Source organism: Oncorhynchus gorbuscha, linkage group LG21 (assembly GCF_021184085.1).
Source record: "Oncorhynchus gorbuscha isolate QuinsamMale2020 ecotype Even-year linkage group LG21, OgorEven_v1.0, whole genome shotgun sequence".
Taxonomy (NCBI): Eukaryota; Metazoa; Chordata; class Actinopteri; order Salmoniformes; family Salmonidae; genus Oncorhynchus; species Oncorhynchus gorbuscha.
This window is the reverse complement of record NC_060193.1, coordinates 24,294,601-24,312,102: the sequence shown is the minus strand read 5'-3', so window position 1 is coordinate 24,312,102 and position 17,502 is coordinate 24,294,601. Positions and strand designations below refer to the sequence as shown.

At 42.3% G+C, this 17,502-nt stretch overlaps 1 protein-coding gene across 4 annotated transcripts in view; it reads left to right on the top strand.

Moving 5' to 3' along the window:
* kcnip4a (potassium voltage-gated channel interacting protein 4a) overlaps nucleotides 1–17,502 on the top strand; it is a 270,469-nt gene that overhangs the window by 243,580 nt on the left and 9,387 nt on the right. For all 4 annotated transcript variants that reach the window (XM_046319225.1, XM_046319224.1, XM_046319226.1 and 1 more), the window contains exon 2: nucleotides 8,666–8,790. In XM_046319225.1, the coding sequence (XP_046175181.1) occupies nucleotides 8,666–8,790 (125 nt within the window). The remainder of the gene's footprint in view (nucleotides 1–8,665; nucleotides 8,791–17,502) is intronic.

The following is a 17,502-nucleotide window of genomic DNA, read 5'->3' as shown; positions in this document are numbered from 1 at the left end:
GGGGAATAGTAGCCTGCTCGCCCTTCTGCAGCTTGCCTGCCAAAGCATGCTTGTCCCAACCCACATTTTGTCAACTTCGTGGGTACTTGTCTGCCTGCCCGTCCATTTTATCAATGCCAAATTAATTTGTTTGACAACTAAGATATATGCGAACTGTGGATACGTTGTTCAAGTTCAGCATAGCTACCTAGCTAATTTATTGACATTCCTTGCTAGCTAACCAAATATCACCCACATCTCTAGCTGTAGCCAATGAAAAACGATATGGGGGGGGGATGACATGACATCCTCCCAGCAGCTAGCTAATGTTACCTCTGTGTTTGGAGTGGACACTATATGGTATAGTATGGTCATCTGTTAATGACTCAATTATTCAACTGGGTTTCTCTTCACCCAAGAGGAGTTTCCTTTCCTCTGGTTAACGACCGGACCGCATTATCACCAAACAAGGCCTGGATATCCTCAGGTCAACACGGGTTACGGTGAACCTGTCATCTACCGTAATGGAACGACATTCCAGGCACAGTGAAGAGATCCACAGACCTACGAAAAGGATCTTATGACATACGAGTGCGATTGCCTGTAACACTAGCAGGTGTGTCGCCGGATGATAAGTTGTAGGTCCTCTGAGTGGTGGCCTGTTTTTTTTTTTATCCCGGCTTCCTGACGCCACAGAGCGAACATAATGTCTGGGATCTGATGCTAACTCATGCCAGGGTAAGACCTTGACAGGCATGAGAAACAAAGGCTTTCTGAACAGAGCACTGTAAGTCCTAACTGAAGTTTATCTCTGTTTGATGATCCAGTAATATTGGACTGTTGGGGGATATTTGTAAGGGATGTTAGGGGAGGGTAACCGATGAGGTTTGATGCAAGTCATGAGAAGGTCAGAGCTTTACATGAGGGATGTTAAGATTGAAAAGCTGGAAGGGAATTATGTTTCCTCTTCATGATACATGGTCTGTGCTGATAATAAGACATTCACCCAGAATACTCTTCATCGTGGATAGGTTCAGGACGATTCCCTGATCTGGACTTTGTCATGCCTTTGGTATACTGCATCTCAGCTTGTAAGTCATCTGTGGAAAAATATTATGGTCTGCTTAAATGTAAGCAATAAACTGCAGATACTTTATAAGATAAGCTACTGTATGTGATGGAACTTTCAGTCAGCAAAACAATGGATTGTATGTGTACTGAATAACGTCAGCACGTGGCCCCTCAGAACTATGGAAACTCTACCCTTCACCTTTTAACAAAACAATAGGACCTACACAAGCACAGCAGCAGAAATCATCAAATTGTTTGTTTCAGCAGAAAAATGCTATTTAACTATGAATTGATTAGAAGTATTCGCAACTATGTCTAACTATTTGTCTACTCAAACAAAGGCAATTGAGTTTATACATACTATTAATCTATCAAATAATTAAACCATGTTTTTCAGGCCATATATCATATTAATGGCAGTGAGTGTAATTGTAACCGTTAGCTCTACTGTAGGAAAAATGACTCTTGTGAATGTCATACTTTTATGAAATTGAGCAGTTGGGATTTGATGTGTCCGAAGTCAGTCTGTAGGGAATAGCGCTATTCTGGCATCCTTTTTGTCTTTTAGCATAACTGTATACTTTGTGTTTGTCAGGCCGCAAAGCAATAGCATCCCCTGGTAATTGTTTTGCTGGGGCATTTATTGCCTTTCCTAAACCATTGACGGGATCGGAACTCATTCCTCATTTTCCCTCTAGGGCAAAAATATTTAAGGCAACCACTTTATTGATGAGAGGCTGGATCAAAGTAAAATGCTCCAACATTTTGATGAGCTTTGGACTTAACAACCTACCATTCCTGTAACACTGTATCAATCTATTTGTTAACTAACTGTTCCAGGTTTTGTTTACTTTTTCACAGAAGCCAAAAGTATTAAATCACAGCAGTGTCCATGTTGTGTTTTTATGCTGCGTTGTGATTTAAAATGCTGGGTCCCCCAGTTTGTCCGCATTACAACAGTTCTTGGTTAGGAACAACAACGCCCAACCTTTGCGTATCATTAATACTGTATGTCACACTATGAACTTGGCACGACAATTCACTGGAGCAGTGGTAAGGAAGCAGCCCCTGTGACCCCTGCCAACTACTAGTCAAAGCTGTTCCCTACATATTACATATCACATCCATTTAGTCAATAAAGGAACAAAGGGCATGTATTTCTCCAGACACACTGGCTGCATGCTCTTTTCCTCCTTGATTAAGGGCCGCGTCACTCAGACCCTACATTAATTCCACTGTTGTCTGCCATTTCTCAAGTCAGACACTTATTCCCTTACTGCACAGCTCCAGAAAATAACAAAACATGCAATTATATGTTTGTATAAGCGCATTCACTTCAGACAAACCTTATTGTTGAATGTCGTCAATACTGGCCACAGTAGTCACATTACTTCCTTTGCTTATTCCCTTTAGCTCTTAGTGGAGCTACTCAGTGTTTCCCCTAGATTCATTTAGCAGCGGCAAAAATGTTGTATATGCAGTATATATATATATATATTTCTGCCTAGACGCACTTTTAAATGGATAGTTGTTGGCTCAATGACTGGAAGTCTATGAGAACAGCTAGCATGTCATTGTGCTAACGTTAGTAGCAATGCACACCCCTACCCTTGCCACCACTGCTTAAAACATTTCTAGTTGAAACACTGAGCTACTAAAGGCTTGTCACAGCACTACCTTAATCATTCCACATAAATGTCTGCTCTCCAAAGAACTGCCAACACGCTTTGTCTTTAGCGAGGACGCACAGACTTCTCCTTGCCAGTCAGCAGAAGGGTGTGTGTCAGTGTGGTAATAAGAATGGATGACAAACGCAAGACATCTGACCGTATTGTCAATAAAATTGTCTGACATCATGCTAGAGGAGGAGGCGATTGTGTCTGTGAGATTGTCTGCGACATAGCTCACACAGGTTATTGGCCTGGATGGATATTGTCTCAAAGAACTAACCAGATTAATGTCATTAATCAGCTTCTATATTTACAGTGCATTCAGAAACTATTCAGACCCCTGGACTTTTTCCACATTTTGCTACGTTACAGCCTTATTCTAGAATTGATACAATTTGATTTTCTACACACAATACCCTTTAATGAAAAATAAACATTTTTGCACATTTGTTAAATATAAAAAATACAGTACCAGTCAAAAGTTTGGACACCTACTTATTCCAGGGTTTGTCTTTATTTTTACTATTTTCTACATGGTAGAATAATAGTGAAGACATCAAAACTATGAAATAACACATATGGAATCATTTAGCAATCAAAAAAAGTGTTTAAACAAATCAAAATATATTTTATGTTAGATTCTTCAACTAGCCGCCCTTTGCCTTGATGACAGCTTTGCACACTCTTGGCATTCTCTCAACCAGCTTCACCTGGAATGCTTTTCCAACAGTCTTGAAGGAGTTCCCACATATTCTGAACACTTGTTGGCTGCTTTTCCTTCACTCTGCAGTCCGACTCATCTCAAACCATTTCAGTTGAGGTCGGGGGATTGTGGAGGCCAGGTCATCTGATGCAGCACTCCATCACTCTCCTTGGTAAAATAGCCCTTACACTGCCTGGAGTTGTGTTGGGTCATTGTCCTGTTGAAAAACAAATGATAGTTCCACTAAGCCCAACCCAGATGGGATGGTGTATAGCTGCAGAATGCTGTGGTAGCCATGCTGGTTAAGGGTGCCTTCAAGACTGTTGGAAAAGCATTCCAAGTGAAGCTGGATGAGATAATTCCAAGAATGTCCAAGGCTGTCATCAAGGCAATAGGTGGCTACTTTGAAGAAGCAAGTTATCATCAAGGATCTCTCTGTACTTTAGTCTGTTCATCTCTCCCTCGTCTCCCAGTCCCTGCCGCAGAAAAACATCTCCACAGCATGATGCTGCTACCACCATGCTTCATCGTAGCGATGGTTCCAGGTTTCCTTCAGACATAAAGCTTGGCATTCAGTCCAAAGAGTTCAATCTTGGTTTCATCAGACCAGAGAATCTTGTTTGTCATAGTCTGAGAGTTCTTTAGGTGCCTTTTTTCAAAATCCAAGCGGGCTGTCGTGCCTTTTACTGAGGAGTGGCTTCCATCTTCACCTCTCTACCATAAAGGCCTGATTGTTGGAGTGCTATGGAGATGGTTGTGCTTCTGGAAGGTTCTCCCATCTCCTCAAAGGAATCTAGAGCTCTGTCAGAGTAACCATCGGATTCTTGGTCACGTCCCTGACCAAGGCCCTTCTCCTCTGATTGCTCAGTTTGGCCAGGTGGCCAGCTCTAGGAAGAGTCTCAGTGGTTCCAAACTTATTCCATGTAATAATGATGGAGGCCACTGTGTTTTTGGGGATCTTCAATGCTGCAGAAGTGTTTTAGTACCCTTCTCCAGATCTGTGCCTCGACAGAAGCCTGTCTCCGAGCTCCACGGTCAATTCCTTTGACTTCATGGCATGATTTTGCTCTGATATGCACTGTCAACTGTGGGACTTTATATAGACAGGTGTGTGCCTTTTCAAATCATGTCCAATCAATTGAATTTACCACAGGTGGACTCCCATAAAGTTGTATAAACATCTCAAGGATGATCAATGGAAACAGGATGCACCTGAGCTAATTTTCGAGTCTCATAGCAAAGGGTCTGAATACATATGTAAATATGGTATGTTTGTTTTTTTTGTTTTTTTTTAAATAAATTTGCAAGAATTTCCAAAAACCTGTTTTCGCTTCGTTATGGGGTATTGTGTATAGATTGAGATTTTTTTTTTTGCATTCCTTTTAGAATAACGCTGTAATGTAACAAAATGTGGAAAAAGGGAAGGGGTCTGAATACTTTCCAGAATGCACTGTAGATTCTAGAATATAAACTATAAATTGTATGTCATAATTCACACATACTGCTGCATTTGACCAACCATTGTCACACACACTGCAGTGTCAGATCATTGTAAGCTTTACATAGTGTACTTCAACCTGCTAAATGTAGCCCCCTACTGAACAAGTCCCAAGTAAAGGGACGCCACTATAGAATTTCTGTAGATTTCCCATCTACAGACTGTCAGTGTGTCGGAGTCCTCACTGTGTGTTCCTCACAAACACGCAACACTGCTGTTATTCTTTATACCGAACATCAAAGCTGTCTTGGAATTACACGTGTTGGAAGTGAGTGGTGAACGACATCATTTGAGAGCTTGTCTCATTCCTATGCTTACCTTAAAGCCTTGAACTACATTTTTTCAGCACTGCCTCTGGCAAGAGGGTAGAAACAACTTTAGTGCTTGTAAGAGAGGACTCTTAAACGTGTTATTTAAAGACTTTCATGTTGAGTGCGGGGCACCATTAGAACACTAAGTAGGTAATGTTTGTAGTGTTTTTTTATTACACGCTATAGCGATCATAAAGATTGAGCATTTGGATCCCCTTGAGTGGGTAGAAATTGTGTTGACACACGATGCTGTTGCGAGAGTGGATTATGTGGAACATTATCCATTTGTCAGTCATGTATAATATTGCTTACAGTGGCAAGTACAACATGGACCCTGTGTGTTTTGTGAAGCGATACGCTTGACTGTGTGTGTGAAAAGTGAAAAGTCCAACCTGAGGTCATGTGCTACAGATTGTATTCAAAGCCACGCTTACAGTGATGACTTAGTGCCACAATACTACATTATATTAATACGTCATGTAACATACTGACTGGTTTCCATGGAGCAAACGTTGCAATAGGAGATTAAAATGACTGATAAGAGTTGAATCTCTACAGTCAGTGTTTCCCCTAGGATTGCTTTCAATTGCCAGCAATTGACAATGTGCAAACAGGATACAGACAGGAGTCAATACACAGATTATGTCATATAAATACAGTAAACATTCAACTCTGGAGCTGATTTACGGTGAGGAAAGACCTAGTTAAATAAATACAGTTAAAAATGAAAAAATATACAGTACTGAAGTGGATAGATTCTTTGATGTACCAGTGTTGTCATAGCAAAGTTGCTGCATTGCAGTATTTTTCAATACTTGACTGAATTATCGTGAGCGCAAGCTGCTTTAACAAGGTCTTATGGGCTGCATCTGCACACTAATAAATGGACATGAGATGCATGCTCTTTGTTCATTTGTGCCCAGATTTGAGATGCTTCATTTTCCTTTGAGGAATATATGTGCCGACTCTGAATGTTTACACATGGCACGTAAATGCACACACGTCCAGTGTTGTCTTGAGAGCCATTGGTGACAGTCACTCATCTCCACAGCTTGCACTCTCCGTTCCGTTTCAGTCTCCCAGCATGCACAGCAGCCGTCGGTTGTCAGGGTAACTGTTACACTCACCATGCTGTTTGTCCTAGGTTATGTCTCCCCTCAGAACGGCGACAGGCACGGCGTCAAAGCCCGACTAATGAAGCTCTTACCGTGCTCCGCCGTCAAAAAGTCATCTGCCAGTAGCCAAAGCAAGTGACTTTCTCTCTCTCTCAGAACATCTCTCTCTCAGAACATCTCTCTCCCAGAACATATTTTTCTCTCACTCTTTTTCTTTCTTTACCCCCTTTACCTCTCTTTCCTCCTAAATATTATCCTACCTCCCACCCTTTACTCTGTGGTGTTGTAGTACAGTCAGAGAGGTTTTTGAAAGGAACCTCAGGCCAGCAGTCACTGCTTCTCCAGTCTCTTCTCTGGTGTCCGTATGTGGCTGGCCAATGGCCAGAGGCACCACCAAGGCAACATTTTTAGAGACCTAATCCTTACTTTAGATTCTACACAAAATGTGGGACCTAATACTAAAGTCTAAACCCCCCCCCCCCCTTTTCAAATCAATTTCAAACTTTACTGAGTGACCTCCTTAATGTCATGAGAAATAAGATGCATGGGAAAAGACATGCAAGTGTCAATATGGAAGAACTGGGTTAGACACTGAGGGCGAAATGTTAAGCTAAGTCTGATACAACCCACCTGTTCATTGTACTTTGTCTATTAAATAACACACACATGAATTGAAACCCTATGACTATATCATAACTGAGTCAGTAGAAACGGGTGAATCGTTAATCTGGGTTGTCTGTGTGTTCCTGTGTGTGTCCCATTCATCATCCAACCTGCTCACTGTAGAGTCAGACTCCATAGCGCTATTGAAGAATCACCGTCACACAGTTTCTTGCCTCACCGTGTGGTGCCAACACGCTCAGTGGACTGGACAGACTCACCATGGCCTTTGTGTGTGATTAATTGACTTGAAAGTGTGAGGGATGGCAGGATTTGATTACAGCAATCTGAGGACGACGAGCACCTTGTCATTAGCATAATAAACCAGATCACAAGATACTGTATTCTTTTGGAGTGGGAGCATAGGGTTTTCACCAACATCAAAGGGAAACTCTGAAATTGGCAGCATATGAGCTATGAGAGTGTCTTCTCTATCCTATTGATGCTTGTAGACACACACATACACACCAGCTCTTCGGCAGGTTAATCCAATAGAGAAGAGATGTAGCATTTTGGCCACCGTCCACAAGACTCCTCTCAGGGCTAATGAGAGGTGGTGAGACGCTGGCATACCTCAGGTGAGTGTGTGCAAGAGAGACTTTTCAAGTGCTCGGCTCTGAGGACAACCGCTGGCATTGACAGGCCCGAGACTGCGGCTGCCATCATTACAGGCCCATTAAAGCGCCTCTCCGAGTTCAACGGCCCCCATCTCGAGGAGGCTCCCTGCCAGAGGGCCCTTGTTCCTGGGTTTCGATAACGCTAATTACCTCTGCTGTGATATTTCATGAGGAGAGATCGGGACACCGCCAAGTGCTTGGGGGTTTTGCCTGGTTTTGTAGTGGAGGGACCAAGCAAGGATGTGAAAAGATCTTCCTCGATTGGTTGGCTTTGAAGTGTGCTTGAAGCCTAACCTTAAGCCTAATATCAAATAACATCAAATTGTAGGGATCATCAAGTGGGTATGGCTAAACTGACAATGGACACACTACTAGCCTATATTCTACCCCTCCTGAGTCTGTGGCTGAGATTCAACTGGCTGTAGGCCTTTGTGTGAACGCCATTTCAATGGGATTACAATGGGATTATATTAGCAACATGGGTGATAAAAATGATCATATCAGACAGATAACAGCGACAGGTGGGCTGGTTCCAATACTTATTCGTATCCTCATTTGCTCCTCCCATAATAATCAAACATTTCAAAGTGGCTATAGACTCCTTTGGCTCACTATGGTGCTGCTATGGTAATGGCATGCTATCCCTACAATTATATAACAATAGCCTGTGAAGTAACTGGTTTCACAATATTTGCAGTGCTGTACTTACTTAAGGATCCAGAATTAGCATGTTTAGAATGTGTTTGACATTCATATCATTCACGCCATTAACCTTGCTGCTTTAACACAAACTAGCATACGGTAGAGCATTATTATTTCGTATAAATCCTTTGGTTAACGTGGCGAGTGTAAACTACACTGCTAATCTCTGTTCTTAGAGGGCGAGTCAGTGCTGTGAGACCTCTGTGGGCTCCAGAATGCCGTGTGGCACTGCAAAACTTACTGAAGTAGGACAGGACACACTTTTCTTTTATGGGTGAAATGCAGCCAATTGTGTTGAATTGTTCTGAATGAGTCAGATTCCTTCTTCTTCCTCTCCAGACAGCGTGGAAGATGAGTTGGAGCTGTCGGCCGTCCGCCATCGCCCCGAGGGTCTGGAGCAACTGGAGGCTTTGACCCGCTTCAACCGCAAGGAGCTGCAGATCCTCTACCGAGGCTTCAAGAACGTAAGTGGCCCAGTTTCACCACGCATCCAAAGCCATTGAAATAACGTGCACTGTCTTTTTTGTCTCAACGCTAAGGTCCTCCTCCATCCAGTCGAATTCATGTCTCCATTCTTAGATAGCTATTTATTTATTTTGTTCCTACTATGGCCAGGTGTGTAGATGTTTAGTCTACTTGCTACACTTGTTTTTCCTTTCTAAAGATGATCTGACCTATTGAACTTCATTTTGTCTGCCTTATTGAGCTCTTATTGGTGCAGGGGAAAAACATTTTAAACTTGTCCCCTGACCTTGGGTTCATGGCATTTCAACTCTGTATATGGAATTGTAGGGGGTGCGTTGAAAGTATTCAATAGGTTTAATGGACCAAAAAATGTTATGTGTGATCTTCTGTCAAATGGCACAAGTGTAATCACAGTTGGAAGATGTCTCACTCGAGAATATTCTAGAGTACTCAAGGAACAATTAGGTCATACCTAGAATATATTCCATTCTAGTGTACAATCAGATGACACAAAGATCCTTAGAGAGGTATGTATACAATTGAAATCGTCACCTCTGTTGTGAACCGTAATGAGATGACCCAGAATGAATTTGACCCAAATTGTCTGGTGACAAATGGAAGAAGGGAGCCAAGGTCTATGATACCTGCATCCTGAGTGGCCCTGGCCCCCATGGACCCTAACCCGAGACCCTGGGAGGACGGAGGTCAACTCTACCCATTAGCCCTTCTCCACAGGAGACTGGAAATAGGGGTTGATAAGTGGTCTAATGAGTGAGGCGGCTGTTAATTGGCACCCTGTAATCTCCCCGACTCCTTTCCCCAATGAGATCTCCCATCAAAAGATTTGTTAGACCCCTTCCGCTCTCCTACCTCTAGAGCTTTTGGTTTTGTCTCCTCTTCGACCAAGACCAGGGTTTTAAAGGTAGGCTCGGCGATATGACGTAGATGCAGAAAGTTAGCGGTATAGTGGGTACATTTCTGCAACAACAAAGGCTGTTGAAGCGTGACGATCAACTTCTCCGGCGGTTTGGTGCCCTGACTACCACTATGTAACAGCCTGAAGGGAACCCGTGCACATGCGCAGATACTGTGTGTGACTATGTGAGAGAATGTATTGCATCTCGCTCAATATCTGCGGTGCTGCTCATGGCAACATTGTTTTGCTGAGTACCTTTTAAGGTGGCTTTTGGTCTTGCATGTTCAATAATAGTGGCCTCTCTCAGCAGAAGCTAGACCCATCACTTCTTAACTGCATGAAATATAGTTGAGGAAATCGATGCCTTTGCGGTCTGAATGGAGAATGTTTTATGTACGAATAGGCCCACGGGACATACGAGTGTTTGGCCATATGTATATATTCCTTTTGGAGGATAAGATGAAACGACTCAATATCGCCATCAGCCGGCCTTTGTGCTAGTCAAATACCTGATCTATGGTTCACACTAACCCAGTGACAAGGGCAGAATAAAGGCAATATTTAAAACTAGCCAGACAAATGTAGTCTGGCACAGTCTCCATTACGAGCAATTTGGCTCTGTGTCTTTGACGTCTCAGACTTGGGTGCGAATCAAATGGCTCCAGGGTGAGCGTCCACGGGTGGTAGAATATCGTCTTTTTGAATGCCAGACTCCTGGTAATTGCAACCTAGATGTCATCACGTCTGACAAACTCTTCGGCGCTACTCAGGAATTCAGAGCCAGGGCATCGGCATGGGGCAGAAGATTGCCATCTCAGATTGTGACACATTCAATTCCATCAGTGGCGAATGCCACTGTTCAAACCTCTGTCAATAACCTTATTTTCCCCATACATTTTCTTCCCAATCTTGCCGGGATGAGTCATTGAAACGAATTTCACATGCGGCTGGTTTTTGCATTCCACAAATTACAGTTATGATTTTGTTGTCATGGATGAGTTCATCTCACAAGCTTATCAAATGAATACAGATATATTGAGTCACCACGGGCCCGTTCAAGATGTGTATGTGAATGCTGCTGACTATGTACTGGTAACTGCCAAAATAAAGAAAACACCAACATAAAGTGTCTAAATGGGGCGTTGGGTCACCATGAGCTGCCAGAACGCGCCTTGGCATAGCTTCTACAACTGTCTGGAACTCTAGATGTGACACCATTCTTCCACAAGGAATTCCATGTTTTGTTGATGGTGGTTGAAAACGTTGTTTCGGCGCCGCTCAAGATTCTCCCTACTCAAATAACATTTTATTGGTCACATACACGTGGTTAGCAGAAGTTATTGCAAGTGTAGCAAAATGCTTGTGCTTCTAGTTCCAACAGTGCTGAAATATCTAACATGTAATCTAACACAACAACTACCTAATACACACACATCTAAGTAAAGGAATGGAATAAGAATATATACATATAAATATATGGATGAGCAATGACAGCAACAGCAAAATGGCAATGACATTGGCAAAATTAAATAGATCGTATAAAATACAGTATATACATATGAGATGAGTAATGCAAGATATGTAAACATTATTATCTGGGTCCCAGCTCTGATGCACCTGTACTGACCTCACCTTCTGGATGGTAGCGGAGTGAACAGGCAGTGGCTCGGATGGTTGTTGTCCTTGATGATCTTTTTGGCCTTCCTGTGACATTGGGTGCTGTAGGTGTCCTGGAAGGCAGGTAGTTTGCCCCGGTGATACGCTGTGCAGACCGCACCACCCTCTGGAGAGCCTTGCGGTTGTGAGCGATTCAGTTGCCGTACCAGGTGGTGATACAGCCCGACAGGATGCTCTCAATTGTGCATCTGTAAAGGTTTGTGAGGGTTTTCGGTGACAAGCCACATTTCTTCAGCCTCATGAGGTGTGCATCCTGGAGACAGAATGCACCTGAGCTCAATTTCGAGTCTCATAGCAAATGGTCTGAATACTTATGTAAATAAGGTATCTATGTTTTATTTTTAACAAGTGCGCAAACATTTCTAAAAACTTGTCATTGTGGGGTATTGTTTGTAGGTTGAGGATATTTTATTTCATCCATTTAAGAATAAGGCTATCGTAACAAAATGTGGAAAAAGTCTAGGGGTCTGAATACTTTCCGAATGCATTGTATGAAGTCTTGCAGAGTGGAAATGCAGTGTTGCACCTTCTTCACCACACTGTCTGTGTGGGTGGACCATTTCAGTTTGTCCGTGATGTGTACGCCTACATACACCTCGTGTCTGAGCCGTTGAATTGCGACTACACTTTTTCTCTATACTGACATTTCACTTGTTTGATTGCCTTGCGGAGAGAATAACTACACTGTTTGTATTCGGCCATATTCCCAGTCACCTTTCCATGGTTAAATGCGGTGGTTCGTGCTTTCAGTTTTTATTATGGCGAGGTGTGTGTTGATAGTTCAATTGGGTTGAGATCTGGTGACTGAGACACACACACTCTTTAAACTCCCTATGCTCCTTTGAGGCCCCTCTTTCAAGGTCAGCGAGATCTCTTCTAGCCGTGGTATCCAAAATAATGGGCAACTGGGGATTTTTGCATTGTATGATAGAAAGGAGGAGGACCTTATTTGGTTTGGAGCCCAGCCATTCTTCATTACTTTCACATTTAGTCGCTATGAACTATTAGCGTTGACATCTGTAATCTCCCAACAGTCCCTGGGGTTTCGAGGATGGCGTGAACACACTGCATTTCCACTCTGCAAGACTCACAAACATACAGTATTTTGACTAGCAGACAATAGAGGTGAAATAAGGGAAGCGGTATAATATCCCGACGTGCTGTAACCATTCTCAGTGTAACTCCTCTATAGCCTCATGCAGCGTGAACAAAAAGTGGGGGGGGTTGACAAGAACACAAAAGTTTTAATTAGCAGTCGCTTTGCAGAACAACAAAGGCTTTAAAGAATAATGGTCTATGTCGAACTTTGTGTCTGTACAGCAGAAACCTTGATTTGTTTAGGTATAAAAGGAATAGGTTTGAAGTTGATTCAGCTCTCTAGTACTCTCTCCGTTGTATCTCTCGAAATGTGTGGTAACCAAAATGATATAATGTGAGGGAAGGTTTGGTTTTGCATTTGATAGAAACATGTTTGTAATCACTGTGCTGTGTCCACAATAATGACCATGGCCTCAGATGACCTGTGGTACAGTATCATGACTATGCAAAATCCTCATTGAAATTGCTCTTTCATTGAATGCCATTTTCAAATGACCAAATATCTGAGGTACATTAGAATTACCGTAATATCCATGATTATGCATTTGTAAAATATGCTGTATTTATTACAGTGACAGCCTCAAAGTGTGACCAAGAATTTCCCACCACAGTACTTTCGAAGCCAGGAATAGATCATGTTTACGTAGATAGTATAATCAGTGTTTACCTAGTACTCTCTATCACAAGTAAGACAATCCACAGAGAGGTCAGAGATTAACCCCACAACACCCTTCACAGCTCCCTTACACTTCACTTTTCACCGAATCATGTCACGAAACAGCCAAAATAAAAACCTGTGACCTACTTAGTTCAAACTTTGTTTCTTTGCCTTCTTTTCAGTTCAGGGACTTCTTGACCTAAGCTACTCCTGACAGGATATTAAAATGGGTTTATTAAACAACAAATAAGAAGCAACAAGGGACACAGTGTAGCACACCTCTGAGAATCAAAGTTTGAAATACAAGTGTCCCCATGAGATTTCCCCAGTGGATATGTCCCTCCTACTCCGTTTCAAAACGCTGATCTTTATAGATTTGAAATAAAAACTTAGATGGACGAAGAGACAAAAGTGAAGTTGGCAGTTTCTTGCAGGTTCTTGAGCCTAGCTTTTTGATGGAGTCGATAGAAAATATTTTAGTTGTCTCTTTCAGCAGGCTTGCCCACTTGACCTGTCTTCGCGGCCTTTATCCAAACCCTCTCCTCTAAATGTATCTCTTAACCATTTTAGATGTATGTTCGCCATGAAAAGCAACACATGCAGCAAAGTGTGGCATGTTGTGTGATCTGAAGTAAAGATGCTATTGTTCAGGTGCTTAAATTTGGGTCAATTGGCTGGATTCCAAACCGAAAACTTCCTACATTCTCCCTGCCCTTGTTGACTTGCCGTCATCACGTTGGATTGACTGCATACATTAAGCAATGTTATTGAATCGCATATATGCTTTCATCTATATGGTCTCCTCAAATGTGCTCGGTCGAGTTACTGCACTTTATAAAGGGCAGAGGTAGAACATTTTTTGGTTTGGAACAAATTCTTCATTACTTTCACATTTAGTCACTAAGTCCAATTAGTTTTGACATCTAATGTCCCAACAGTCCCTGGGTTTTTGAGGATAGTGTGAACAAACTGTATTTCCACTCTATTTTGACCAGCAGACAACAGAGGTGAGCTAAGGGAAGTGTACTGTAACCCTTCTGAGTGTAATTACTCGATATGCCCTCATGCAGCATGAACAAGAGGTGGGGGGGGTTGACAAGAACACAAAACATCATTTTAATTAGCAGTACTGTAGCTTTGTAGAACAACAAAGGCTCAAATAAATATTGTCTACGTCAAACTTTGTCTGTAGAGCAGAAACCTTTTTGTTTAGGTACACAGCTCTCTAGTACTTACTCTCTTGTACAATCTCTTGTACAATTTATCTAATGTGTGGCAAGGTTTGGTTTTGCATTTGCATGTGCCACACAGCTGATCGAATGCCTGCTGGTGTTGATGTGATTTGCCTCTCGACAAGTCGAGGCAGCCCTTAAAGTCTGAGGGTGCCACCTACCAGCCTTGTTTATGTAGTTGGCCCTCACCCACAAACATCAATACAGCAGCTGTGGCCCACACAATTACCAACCTTCGCTGTCTCCCTCAGATTTGATACAGTTTTGCATGCATGGGTGAGTTCTATAAATGTTGTAAGTGACCGTTTGTGGCCAATTTATATTTTGTTTGTGCCAACTTAGTTGTGTTCGCATCAAGTTCATTCAGTTTATGACACGTTCATTTAGTTTGTCAAGTTCATTTTATTTCTATCCAATTTCTTATTGTTTTGGGGGTATTGCACCACATTGCCACCGTAGCAATGACCGGTGCTACCTCAGTATTCATAACGATAAAATAACACTGTGGATTTCCAAACAAATCAATTCTAAGAGCTTTAACGAGCAAGTTATTGTGTTTGAAAACAGCATAACATTTTGTAAAAGCAGAATATGTGTCTTAATTCAGGAGGGGATTGTCTCTGTAGATATTACTAAGAAGCTTGATCTTGCGAGTTTAGATATCATTAACAACTCAGCTTGGCACATCTTAGATAGTTAACTTAATAATTAGTAATGAATTTCATACAAGTGTAACTTGATCACCTCACTTAAGTTGCGCTGCAGGAGTGACTCATTTTATGAAGCTCCCATTTTGCTTGTTGTACTTCTTTGTAAACAAACACACCCGACTGGCTTAAACCGCTGTTTTGGGAAATGAGAGGTGGCGAGTACCAGTAAGCTTCATATTGAAAAAGTTTCAGAATGAAAAATCTAAACGGGAGAAACGATGAACGCGATCTATTTTATATATTACCGAGTGCACAAGTTTAAATAAATACCTGCAGTTAAGTACTAATATTCAAAGCCCAAAAAACATTACTTTCCAGAATGCTAACAAAATACTAACAAGTACTAGGGAATCGTCATAGAGAATGCTAACTCAATGCTAAGGAGCACATTGAGAACAATTTGTACAGTTTCTGACCTAATCAATGAAGTAACTTAAAAACGCGACACAGTTAGTTTCATGCTCAAAACAAATATTAGCCTGCAAGGGTCTTGATCCAGGATGGGATTCTATGCTGTTACTAAGCAAATGCTTGATTTTGGAAGAAGCCCACCACTTAACTAGATAGCTAACTAGCTACTAAATTAGCAAAGTATTTAGCACATTTTAGACACTTCACTTAATAGTTCTAAGATATTTAGCTGGCAAACATTTAGTTGTGAATTCCATAGTGTAATTCGATCACCTGGTGTATGCTGCATGACGGTGAGTGAGTCACAAGGCTCCGGTGTCGCTGTGTGCTTGTAAACAAACATCACGTGACTGGACTACCGTAAGCTACATAATAATGTGACAGGTGAAATGAAGAATGCAATGTTCTTTAGCTTCTTACGTATGGCTCAAGTTGACTGCAGGTATTTACATAAAAAGTAGCTACAAATATTCACATTTTCAAGTTAACAGTTTTGACAGTATTGAAAAACCTTCCTGTGGCTTTTTCCAAATACCAAATACCTAGGGTATATACGGTATACCGCCAAAGCGTAGTCTATCCTATATCTGAGATTAATAAACTCAGCAAAAAAAGAAACGTCCCTTTTTCAGGACCCTGTCTTTCAAAGATAATTCATAAAAATCCAAATAACTTCACAGATCTTCATTGTAAAGGGTTTAAACAAGGTTTCCCATGCTTGTTCAATGAACCATAAACAACTCATGAACATGCACCTGTGGAACGGTCGTTAAGACACTAACAGTTTACAAACGGTAGGCAATTAAGGTCACAGTTATGAAAACTTAGGACACTAAAGAGGCCTTTGTACTGACTCTAAAAAACACCAAAAGAAAGATGCCCAGTGTCCCTGCTCATCTGCGTGAACGTGCCTTAGGCATGATGCAAGGAGGAATGAGGAATGCAGATGGGGTCCGGGCAATAAATTGCAATGTCTGTACTGTGAGAGACCCAAGACAGCGCTACAGGGAGACAGGATGGACAGCTGATCGTCCTCGCAGTGGCAGAGGGTAGGTAACAACATCTCCACCCTGCTGATCCTCAACACGGGGGCCCCACAAGGGTGTGTTCTGAGCCCTCTCCTGTACTCCCTGTTCACCCACAACTGCGTGGCCATGCACACCTCCAACTCAATCATCAAGTTTGCGGCCTACAGTGGTAGGCTTGATTACAAACGATGACGAGACGGCCTACAGGGAGGAGGTGAGGGACCTCGGAGTGTGGTGTCAGGAAAATAAATGATAAATAAATGATTGTGGACTTCAGGAAACAGCCGAGGGAGCACCCCCCTATCCACATTGATGGGACAGTAGTGGTGAGGGTAGTAAGTTTTAAGTTCCTCGGCGTACACATCATGGACAAACTGAATTGGTCCACCCACACAGACAGAGCCGTGAAGAAGGCCCAGCAGCGCCTCTTCAACCTCAGCAGGCTGAAGAAATTCGGCTTGTCACCAAAAGCCCTCACAAACTTCTACAGATGCACAATCGAGAGCATCCTGTCGGGCTGTATCACGGCCTGGTACGGCAACTGCTCCCCCCACAGTCGTAAGGATCTCCAGAGGGTAGTGAGGTCTGCACAACGCATCACCGGGGGCAAACTACCTGCCCCCCAGGACACCTACACCACCCGATGTCACAGGAAAGCCATAAAGATCATGAAGGACAACAACCACCCGAGCCACTGCCTGTTCTCCCCGCTATCATCCAGAAGGTGAGGTCAGTACAGGTGCATCAAAGCAGGGACCAAGAGACTGAAAAACAGCTTCTATCTCAAAGCCATCAGACTGTTAAACAGCCACCACTAACATTGAGTGGCTGCTGCCGACACACTGACTCAACTCCAGCCACTTTAATAATGGGAATTGATGGAAATTGATGTAAAATATATCAATAGCCACTTTAAATAATGCTACTTAATATAATGTTTACATACCCTACATTACTCATCTCATATGTATATGTATACAC